General features: G+C 41.6%; 1 protein-coding gene across 1 annotated transcript; it reads left to right on the top strand.

Annotated features, from left to right (window-relative positions):
• Positions 1-13: 13 nt before the first annotated feature.
• Positions 14-9354, top strand: LOC110500252 (protein mono-ADP-ribosyltransferase PARP12). Its single transcript, XM_021577508.2, has 8 exons — positions 14-639; positions 1011-1146; positions 2304-2568; positions 2695-2790; positions 5006-5132; positions 7818-7986; positions 8355-8475; positions 8691-9354. The coding sequence occupies exons 1-8, from the start codon at positions 311-313 to the stop codon at positions 8789-8791; spliced, it is 1344 nt and encodes a 447-aa protein (XP_021433183.2). The 5' UTR covers positions 14-310; the 3' UTR covers positions 8792-9354.
• The last annotated feature ends 2301 nt before the right edge of the window (positions 9355-11655 follow it).

Raw genomic sequence — 11655 nt, forward strand, 5'->3', positions numbered from 1 at the left:
TCATTCACAGATGGATGAAATAATCCGTGACCACAGACCCAAAGAGAAAGGGGGAAATTATACCACAACTACCAATCATTTTTATCAACAGTATAATATTGGGGGCAAATCTAATTAATGTGTGGCTTATTGGTAACAGATTATTGAAAATAGAATGTTTGATATTTAGAAAACTTTCCACTTTTATTTCTGTGATGCTCTGAATTGAACGCGATCGCCCCTGCGTTGAGAAAGTAGAACTACTAGCACTGCCAATCTGTTGCTGGTTTTCTACTTCCGCCTTCTCATCCGCAAGTGAGAGGCACCAAAAATGTCCAGTTACTCCAGAGTAATTAATCATGCCACCAGTATATTATGCAGCAACAAAGGTTCCCTGGCCTTCCAGCAATTGTACAGGAAAGTATTCCAGCGTGTTGAAATAACTGAGGACGACTTTTGGTACATTGTAAAGAAGTGTTCTCGGTTTGTTGTGGTGCGGAACCGAGAGAGAACGGACGAATGGGGAACTGACTGTGTGATTGTCGCCAAAACGTCGCTGCGACTATGCAAAAATTACACAAAACAAGATTGCAGAGATTGCCAGGAGCTTCACCTTTGCAAATATTTTGTTTATGGAAACTGTAGATTTGGGAAAGGCAGGTAAGAGAAACCTCGACCCTGGTGAGTAATTTTTTACAAGGTTGAGGAGGGGAGTGGCTAGCTAGCAGCAGCATAGATGAGATGGCTGTCACGCCCCTTTTATTCTGTATTGCTCAATTTGGACGAATAACACCTGCATCCTCTAGTCTAGTACACTAATGTGTGTAAGGTAGTGGTAGCACATTTATTATTATTATCATCAGAATGACCTATGTTTCCTTAAAGTCCTTGATTTGGAACAAGGCATATAATGATAATGAGTTTTCAGTAGCCTACACAAAAGCAAAATGATGCTTGATGTCTTTATGGTACGTTCCTGTCTGTTTACATACTCTACTCCGGTCTGTCTGTGTGTGCTGTTTTCTCTGTAGGAAGCAGTGCAAGTTCTCACATGACGTGCGTTCAGAGCATAACTACACGCTCCTGAGGGAGTGCACTCTGCATGAGCTGCACGAGGATGACTTGTTCCTGTTACTGCTGCAGAATGATCCCACCCTGCTGCCGGAGGTAAAACACATACGCACAGAAACAAACACACAGAGAATATACAGCACAGGCCTCTCCACTACTGACTAGAGCCCCACTACACACCTGGATGGAGCCTTACCAAGGCCTGGCGGTCTTCATTAAGAAATGAGCCCAGCTCAAATCCCTAGCATCTCTCCCTAAGCCCCTGTAGACTTTCATATACCCTTTCTCCCTTAGATGAATACAGTAGAAATGCAATGCTGTGTCTCATACTCTCTTTGTATGTAAATTTGTCTCTCTTGATCCATGAAGTCTTGGTCCCTTAAGTAAAATGTGGGATGTTTCTGCATTACAGGTTTCTGCCCTCAGGGAGTGTAGCAGTGTTCTGGGTGCTCTTTGTCTACCAGCTCATGGGTAGAAGGCTTAGACCTCCTCAATCTTTCTCTTTTTCTCTCACTCTTTTATCTCTTACTCATTCTATCTCCCCAAAGAGGGAAGGACAGGAGTAGCTTACATCCTGTCATTCCAGGGAAGGGAATTCTGGATGAGTTTATAGGCAGGTTCAGTGAGAAGTGAATCCTGCACACTGATTGGACGATACCTCTTCAAACCAGATGCACCTGGAATCTGATTGGCCAACTATATGGAGGCCTCGGAGCCACAAACAAGTTACTCAACAAAAAAAGGAAAAAACGTGTGTTCAGTTGTCCGAGAGTAATGTTGGCTCATCCAGTCTAAACAAATATCACAGTAAATTCATGAAAATGTTTAAAAGACGAAACTAAAAAACAAAAAACACTACAAATACCACCACGTCCAGCCTAAAGCCCAATGTCGGAGAAGAGTGATCTGAGATGAAGACACCTTGGACCTGTGGGACTTCCTGTGTGCAAAAAATAAAAAATAAAATAAAAAAAAATAACAAGAAAAAAGCGAATAAAGATTTTTATATTTTTTTTTAAGAATACAAAAAAAAGGAAATGTAAAAACTTACGCTGTTGATGTGGGTTTGTCCCCGGGAAGTATTCGTTACCCAAAGAGGTAAAGTAGAACTTCTTGGTGTGCGAGGTTAGATAATTTTGACGATGGCCATGTATTCTAAAGGCAACTGCTTGGCCACTCTCTGGTTGGCTATGTGTGACTGCATTGCCACAATGATTGTCTCTGACATTGTTGCTGTGTGTTCCTGACATCAGGTGTGCTCTCACTACAACAAGGGCTCCGGGCCCCATGGCGCATGTACCTTCAGGGATGGCTGCACCAAGATGCACATGTGCATGCACTTTGTGCAGGACGACTGCATGTTCGGGTCTAAGTGCAAGAGGCAGCACGTCATCGACCAGCATGGCCTTCACATGCTGGAGGAGAGGGGCCTCAGCGGTGACATCATCAAAGACCTGCCTTTCGTTTACCAGAACCTCCACCGCCTCAACACACCCACTACACCCTACAATGCTAAAGGTACGGAATCCCTCACCTGGAGCGTGTGTGTTCTTTTGGCTTGATCTGCAGTGTTTATGCAACTGAGCTGTTCTCTTGGCCTGGTCTGCAGTATGTGTATAATCCCTCTGTATATGTGTGTATCAGAGCATGTAGGTGAGCTGGTCTCCAGGCCTGTGATCAAGAAAGAGGACAGGAAGGAGATTTGTCTGCATTTCATACGCAGGAACTGTAGATTCCAGGGTGAGCTCTCTTCTACTTGTTTTTATGTATTTTTGCCTGTTCAAATTTTATTTGTCACATGTGCAGAATACAACAGCCTTACCCTGAAATGCTTACTTACAAGCCGTTAACCAACAATGCAGTTCATGAAATGCAGTTAAAAAAACATTTACTAAATAAACTAAAGTCAAAAACGAAATTAAAAGCAACACAAAATTACATAATAATAAGGAGGCTATATACAGAGGGTACCGGTACCGAGTCAATGTGCATGGGTACAGGTTAGTCGAGGTAAGTTGTACATGGACAGTACCAGTCAAAAGTTTGTACACCTACTCATTCCAGGGTTTTTCTTTTCTTTTTACTATTTTCTACATTGTAGAGTAATAGTGAAGACATCAAAACTATGAAATAACACATATGGAATCATGTAGTAACCAAAAAAGTGTTAAACAAATCAAAATATATTTTATATTTGAGATTGTTAAAAGTAGTCACCGTTTACCTTGATGACAACTTTGCAGACTTGGCATTCTTTCAACCGCCTTCATGAGGTAGTCACCTGGAATGCATTTCAATTAACAGGTGTACCTTGTTAATTTGTGGAATTTCTTTCTTTCCTTAATGAATTTGAGCCAATCAGATGTGTTGTGACAAGGTAGGGGTGGTATACAGAAGATCGCCCTATTTGGTAAAACACCACTGGCAAGCACAGCTCAAATGGGGCGGCAGAGTAGCCTAGTGGTTAGAGCGTTGGACTTAACCGAAAGGTTGCAAGTTCAAATCCCCGAGCTGACAAGGTACAAATCTGTCGTTCTGCCCCTGAACAGGCAGTTCCTAGGCTGTCATTGAAAATAAGAATGTGTTCTTAACTGACTTGCCTAGTTAAATTAAAATAAGCAAAGAGAAACGAAAGTCATTAGTTTGACATGAAGGTCAGTTAATCCAGAAAAGTCAAGAACTTTGAAAGTTTCTTCAAGGCAGTCACAAAAACCAGCAAGCACTATGATGTAAATGGCTCTCATGAGGGCCTCCACAGGAATGCCACAGGTATGCCAGCAGCATACCACTGCTGGCTTGCTTCTGAAGCTAGGCAGGGTCCTGGTCAGTCCCTGGATGGGAGACCAGATGCTGCTGGAAGTGGTGTTGGAGGCACCCTTTCCTCTGGTCTTAAAAATATCCCAATGCCCAGTGCCGTCTTTCGGATGGGACATTAAACAGGTGTCCTGACTCTCTGAGGTCATTTAAAGATCTCATGGCACTTATCGCCGGTGTCCTGGCTAAATTCCCAATCTGGTCACCTAATAATCCACAGTTTACAATTGGCTCATTCATCCCCTTCCTCTCCCCTGTAACTATCCCCCAGGTCGTTGCTGTAAACTTACCTGGTAAAATAACGGATAATTAAAAAAGGAACACCCGGAGTTACTTCTGCTGCAGAGGATAAGTTCATTAGAGTTAACTGCACCACACATTGCAGCCCAAATAAATGTTCACAGAGTTCAAGTAACAGACACATCTCAACATCAACTGTTCAGAGGAGACTGCGTGAACCAGTCCTTCATGGTTGAATTGCTGCAAAAAAACACTACTAAAGGACACAAATGAGAAGAAGAGACTTGCTTGGGCCAATAAACACGAGAAATGGACATTAGACCAGTGGAAAGCTGTCCTTTGGTCTGATGAGTCCAAATTTGAGATTCTTTGTTCCAACGCAATGTGACACGTAGAGTAGGTGAACGGATCATCTCCGCATGTGTGGTTCCCACCGTGAAGCATGGAGTAGGAGGTGTGGGGGTGCTTTGCTGGTGACACTTCAAAACTCTTGGAAAAGCATTCCTCGTGAAGCTGGTTGAGAGAATGCAAAGTGTGCAAAGCTGTCAAGAGAAAGGGTGGCTACTTTGAAGAATCTAAAATCTATTTTGATTTGTTTAACACTTTGTTTGGTTACTACATGATTCCATATGTGTTATTTCATAGTTTTGATGTCTTCACTATTATTCTAATAAACACAGAGTAGCAGCAGTGTAAAACAAAGGGTGGGGGAAGGTCAATGTAAATAGTCCAGGTGGCCATTTGATTAATTGTTCAGCAGTCTTATAGCTTGGGTGTGGAAGCTGTTAAGGAGCCTTTTGGACCCAGACTTGATGCTCCGCTGTTGGTATATGTCTATGCTTTTGGTATGTTTGGTTGTGGTTCTCGCATGCTTGTTTGTGTAATGCATTTGTGTGCCCAGACCAGTGTATCCGTGTGCATTTTAACCTGCCTTATAAGTGGGAGGTGTTTGATGGGAACGACTGGATACACCTGCATCACACTGAGGACATCGAGAAAGCCTTCTGTGATCCCCGGAACACACACAGGTCAGGGTTCACCACTGCCCACTAAAGTTAAAAGTGGACTCTTGTGCACCTTTTCAAACCAATATGTTTTCCCGCCAACTTTATCATCCTGCTAACTTTTATTTACGCGAACTGACCTAGTCATGATTGAGGTAAAGTTCTGCCTATAGCTTAGTACAAAATGTAGCCATAATGCTGAGGCGGCATTGGCGCGCACTATGCTCTTAAAGGAAAATCCCACTCAAAATACTGTCTGTATTTTTCTATTATGAAAGTTATGTAACTTGAAAACTTGATTGCTGACATGAAAAATATTTTGGGACTATGTCAACAATGGACCAATGATGGTTGCTAGGCAGCGCCCTTTCTACTTTCCTCCTGGCAGTTCTAAACTTTGCGAGGCATGTCACTTCACCCATCTCTTTACATAACCCACTACATTAACTGTTTTCTTAACCACAACTGGATGGATCTATATATAATTTCTTTGGGAATAAACATCACTGAATTGAAAGGCATTAAATTGTTGCTTACTGAAACTCCGAAAGTCATCAAATTGTTATACTACATTTGAAGCATAGCCTACCCGTTCTAATATTCATATGTGTAAACATACTGAATTATAATTGGATGCATTTTACCACCGTATCATACTGTGCTATGATTGGTTAAGACCACCCAGGTGGTTAGGTCATGGCAGTTGATCATGGTTGGAGATAAGTGAACATGCAAGTTGTAGCTAGCTAATAAAAGAGCTACGTTAAGAAATATCCCGTAGTACTGCATTTTATTATTTTGTACAAAGCGTGCAAAACAAGACACCCGTGTGTAGTCAACTATTTCAGCGCCGTTTTGCGCGGCTTTGAGACAAGCGTGGGGACTCTTGATAAATCAATCAATCAATGTCAGATTTGTATTTTCACTGAATCTCCATTTGGATATGGGTTAGGCTACAATTAGGCTGTGGAAACGTTAGCTAAGTTTAGGTGGGTGTTGCTTATGATCATCTTGTTTAGTTGACTCATTCATTAGCACTGATCAGAACATTTTGCCAGTATGTGATGTACAGTGCCTTGCGAAAGTATTCGGCCCCCTTGAACTTTGCGACCTTTTGCCACATTTCAGGCTTCAAACATAAAGATATAAAACTGTATTTTTTTGTGAAGAATCAACAACAAGTGGGACACAATCATGAAGTGGAACGACATTTATTGGATATTTCAAACTTTTTTAACAAATCAAAAACTGAAAAATTGGGTGTGCAAAATTATTCAGCCCCCTTAAGTTAATACTTTGTAGCGCCACCTTTTGCTGCGATTACAGCTGTAAGTCGCTTGGGGTATGTCTCTATCAGTTTTGCACATCGAGAGACTGACATTTTTTTCCCATTCCTCCTTGCAAAACAGCTCGAGCTCAGTGAGGTTGGATGGAGAGCATTTGTGAACAGCAGTTTTCAGTTCTTTCCACAGATTCTCGATTGGATTCAGGTCTGGACTTTGACTTGGCCATTCTAACACCTGGATATGTTTATTTTTGAACCATTCCATTGTAGATTTTGCTTTATGTTTTGGATCATTGTCTTGTTGGAAGACAAATCTTCCATAAAGGCCAGATTTGTGCAATATACTTGTTGTCCTATGGACAGAGTCTCCCACCTCAGCTGTAGATCTCTGCAGTTCATCCAGAGTGATCATGGGCCTCTTGGCTGCATCTCTGATCAGTCTTCTCCTTGTATGAGCTGAAAGTTTAGAGGGACGGCCAGGTCTTGGTAGATTTGCAGTGGTCTGATACTCCTTCCATTTCAATATTATCGCTTGCACAGTGCTCCTTGGGATGTTTAAAGCTTGGGAAATATTTTTGTATCCAAATCCGGCTTTAAACTTCTTCACAACAGTATCTCGGACCTGCCTGGTGTGTTCCTTGTTCTTCATGATGCTCTCTGCGCTTTTAACGGACCTCTGAGACTATCATAGTGCAGGTGCATTTATACGGAGACTTGATTACACACAGGTGGATTGTATTTATCATCATTAGTCATTTAGGTCAACATTGGATCATTCAGAGATCCTCTCTGAACTTCTGGAGAGAGTTTGCTGCACTGAAAGTAAAGGGGCTGAATAATTTTGCACGCCCAATTTTTCAGTTTTTGATTTGTTAAAAAAGTTTGAAATATCCAATAAATGTCGTTCCACTTCATGATTGTGTCCCACTTGTTGTTGATTCTTCACAAAAAAATACAGTTTTATATCTTTATGTTTGAAGCCTGAAATGTGGCAAAAGGTCGCAAAGTTCAAGGGGGCCGAATACTTTCGCAAGGCACTGTAGCTTAACAAGTGGATTATTTTGCTCTTGCAGTCATTTAGTAGCCTTGTCCTACCTGACCAAAATATTGTGACTTGTCTTAATCAGTGTGATTTTCTGTAGGCTATATTTGGTTAATGCTCATAAAATAAAAAATCGTCCTCCCTCATCTTAAACGGCATCGACCGCCACTGACCGCCCACATGTACTCTCTCTTAAACTTGCCGGCATGTGCACAGGATATATAAAAGGCTTATCCAAGCAAGAATGTGGTAAAAAATTTGACTGTTTTAATTGGGTTCTAAAAAACATTTGCAGATTTATTTATTTTTTACAGGCAACATACCATAAAGTCTGACTGTAAAATGAAAATAATCCATGAACATGTCTCTCTCTCTCTCTCAGTCCAGGATCTCGGCCAGTAGACTTCCTAACGATGACACAGGAGTCGGACCCCGTGCGGCGCCTCTCCACGGTTTCCTCGGTAACAAAGCCGGCTCACTACATCCTGACCACTGAGTGGCTGTGGTACTACAAGGGCGACCACGAGAACTGGATTGAGTTTGGAAGACCTGTGAGTCTGGAGGGAAAATGGGAGGCATTGAGTTTTGCGGTTGTTGTTTTGTTGTTGATATGGTTGTGAGGATTCTGTGATGTTAAGTAGTGGTGCTGTTCTGGTTGAGTTACAGTTTAAGAGAATTCGGTATTGATAAGAGCTTGGATTCAATGCCAGGCGCTCTATAGAGCAGCGCATTACTCTTGAGTTTTAATTTAGCATGAGCCCACATGCGCAGCGTTTACCGTTAATTCTATCTCCTGCGAACGTCGGGAAATTACCATTAAAAGTTGCGTTGTCGGCTGTCCAGTGTGCTACTCTATAAAATGCCTTGGATTGAATCCCGGCCTAAGTATGTGGTGGTGTTGCGGTTGTCTTGCGGTCAGGACGATAAACAGCGTATGACCTCCCTCTCGTCCCGGGAGCTGGAGGAAGCGTACCTGGCAGACGGATCTGCTGAGGTCACCATTATGAAAGGTCACCGCAACTACTACCTCAGTTTTCAAGGTAAAGCCCTTAGTACATCCCCAACATACACCTGCACTAAAATAGCTTAAATAAACCCGATCAATATGTTTATATCAAAACATACAGTGATCAGGACGAGGTGTCATTCATCTTTGAACTCCTCTTTTTTTCTACCCTTCCTTTCTCTTCCCTACCCTCATTGCCTCTGCCCCTCTCCTCATCAACTTGTCCTCCACTTTCACACCTTCCTGCAGACATGTACCAGCGGAACCCCAAACACAACACCAAAAGGAGGGTGCGTCGCCGACCACGCTTCATCTCCATCATGGAAGTGGAGAACAAGACTGCACCGTAGAGAGAGAGAAGGGAGAGAGAGAAAATAAAGAGGAGGAATAAATGTGCAGATCTGTTCCTCTCTGAATGAATGGAGTACCTTTACTCTGGATCTGGTGAGTGGGGATAACTTGGACTGGCTTGACAGTCACCCTAATACAACACGGTATGTAAGTCACTCAATACCACAGGGATGACTACTTGGTACAGCCATGAAGAGCCAGCAACAGGAAATCACAGTGTGTTGCTAATTTCAAATAATGTTACTGACGTAATATGCATTTTGTTAGCAATTACTTTCTTTTTTTTGCTAATTGGAAAACCCGGTGCTCTCAGATGGTGTCTGTTTTTACGTTTCCTGTAATCAAGTATCAATACCTAAATACAACTCGTATTTTATGTACAAACTGTCTGACTGTAGACAAATGAGGAAGTATTTAAATGTTTCTGTGTATTTTAACATTTGGAATATCTATCACGTTTTGAGTTCATCGCAGTCTAGTATATAACTCTATTCCCTAGCATGCATCTCTATATTTATGTAAAGATGAAGATGTGATAATAAAACTATAGACTGGTCTGGCATGTTTATTTGTGGAATCATTTTTCTACATGTCTATTTTCTGTTACTCAAGACCATACTCAGATTTTCATGTCTCCCCATATTTAACATAATTATTTACACAGAAGCCTTATTATGAACATCATTTGGCCCTAATATTCTAAATGAAAACCATATCGATCAGCGTTTCTTAAAGTATGGGTCGCGGACCTGTTAATGGTGGGTCGCGACGTAAATGTATAATTATGTCATTAATTGAATTAGTTTGGCCAAGTGCGACTGCGCTCTCTTATCCACAGTCTGCTCAGTTTGGGGAGAGGTTGTAGAGGGAGATGCCCATGTGCTTCGCGGTTTACTGGATCTTTTTTCTGCAGTTTTCTTGAAGATCACTCCGCGACCCACACCCTGCAGTGCTGTAGTTCAAACCACTGACTTGTTATTCACACTCGCCATCACTCACCGCTGTTATGAAATGGATTCCAGCTAGCCACCAGTTCTGACTGAGCAAAATTGTCATGAAACGCAAATACAGTAATGACTATTTGTCTCTTTCATACAAACTTTGAGAAATAAAGAGGAGCACCCACAATGTGTTTTGTGTGGGGAAGTGCTTAGTAATGAGGCTCTCGAAACGAACAAATTATTAAAACGACACGTCCTGACCAAACATCTAGGCACAACATGACAGTAAACCCAAGGAGTTCTTTCAGAACAGGGCAGAATGCTTCAGGAAACCGTGCTTCGAAAGTGGAAAAGTCAACTAGAAAGGCTTTGTCATTTTATAACTGGTGACGAAAAGCAGAAATAAGGGAGTACTATCTCTCATAGCAGTAGATATGAGTTTCTCTTTCAAAAAATCCCGTCCCTTGTAACGTTACACAGCTAATAGCTAACGTTAGCCAAAGCAAACTAACTAGCTGCTGAAAGTACAACCCTAAAAAACAGTACAGATGAAGATGAAAAATTCAGGCCTACTGTACAATCTACTGTATTGTTGAAAACAAGTCTAGGTTGTAACTGTTGCTGTTACAAGTAATCATTTTTATTCTGAACTGGAATAAACTGATTGAGGCAAGATGCTTTTTGAGACGAACAATCTGGGTTGCTCATCTGCAGCAGGAAGCGGTCTCCTGCCTGACTGAGTGAGCAGTAGATGTTCTGATCCAGTTTGGCACCACATACCTATGCAAGTCAGGGTTCTCAAGTACAGAAACAGTGTCAATGCTGAGCATGACCTCAGTGTTGCACTGTCAAAAACTGAGCCCAGAATAGACATGCTTGTTGAAAACTTCAGCCAGCCACACACCTCTCATTACCACTGTGTGTGTTTTCTGGTCTAAATCTGTGTTAGGTGATAAATCAGTTTATTCCAGTTCAGAATGAGAAAAAACATGTATTTTAAGAGCTAGAGTTCCAACCTAGACTTTCTATCAACAATAATTTATACAGTAAGATGTACAGCAGGACATACTCTTTTAAATATGTACTGCTACTTAGGGTTGCACGATCAAAAAGCCTGTGTGTATGTTCTGTTATACATCTGTGTGATGTGATCAATCCGTTTATTCCAGTTCAGAATAAAATAATTTATTGTATTTTAACAGCAACAGTTCCAACCTAGACAGGAATGTAAGAGTGTTTTTAATGGGGAAAAAGAAACATTAAAATATATTTATGGGTATTTCATTGTTATTTGTTTTTGTCTATATTGCATTTTTTAGCCATAATGGCAATTACATTTTCCGATATTTACGTATAGTTGCATATTTTCCTAAGCTTGGGTCCCAGGAAAACACAGAATTTCTCATTTGTGTCCCAGGCTGAAAAAGTTGAAGAACCCCTGATATAAATCCATGATTCACAAGGGCCTATGCCTTGCATCAATAAGGACAAGTTAACCGTTATTTTGAGTGGCATTCTCCCAGCCAATGACCAGGTATGTTGGCACACGCATTTGAGGAACGCCAGGGTGTTGCAGCGAAGACTGCTGCAAAATCATCCAAGCGATGCGCGTCTCCCAAGAATAAACCCAATTATGGCGTGCTCATGATTTGTGTGTAGAATCGAATGTCATGTTTGGGTATTATGGACTGTGAATTACAGGCGCAAAGACAAATTCCTATTTGATGCGGACAGTATGATACTCAGACGTGTCTAGAATCTCAGGTTCTCCAGTGATGGGCGCTCGAGTGTGTGACGTTTCACCGGGAGACGATCACAATGTATGAACACGGCGCGGCTTAAGTTCAAGTCGTCGGCCGCGAACAGATTCAATAATTACTGGCGACATTGGGAGTTATTTTTCTAACGGAAAAAAATGGTTT

The sequence above is a fragment of the Oncorhynchus mykiss genome, chromosome 21, assembly GCF_013265735.2.
Source record: "Oncorhynchus mykiss isolate Arlee chromosome 21, USDA_OmykA_1.1, whole genome shotgun sequence".
Lineage (NCBI taxonomy): Eukaryota > Metazoa > Chordata > Actinopteri > Salmoniformes > Salmonidae > Oncorhynchus > Oncorhynchus mykiss.

Excerpts from the sequence above, each read along its gene's own strand:
- LOC110500252 (XM_021577508.2), top strand. The coding sequence starts at position 311 with ATGTCCAGTTACTCCAGAGTAATTAATCATGCCACCAGTATATTATGC. Across the intron at positions 640-1,010 it reads TGTAGATTTGGGAAAGGCAG|GAAGCAGTGCAAGTTCTCAC; the intron begins GTAAGAGAAACC and ends TTTTCTCTGTAG. Across the intron at positions 2,569-2,694 it reads TACACCCTACAATGCTAAAG|AGCATGTAGGTGAGCTGGTC; the intron begins GTACGGAATCCC and ends TGTGTGTATCAG.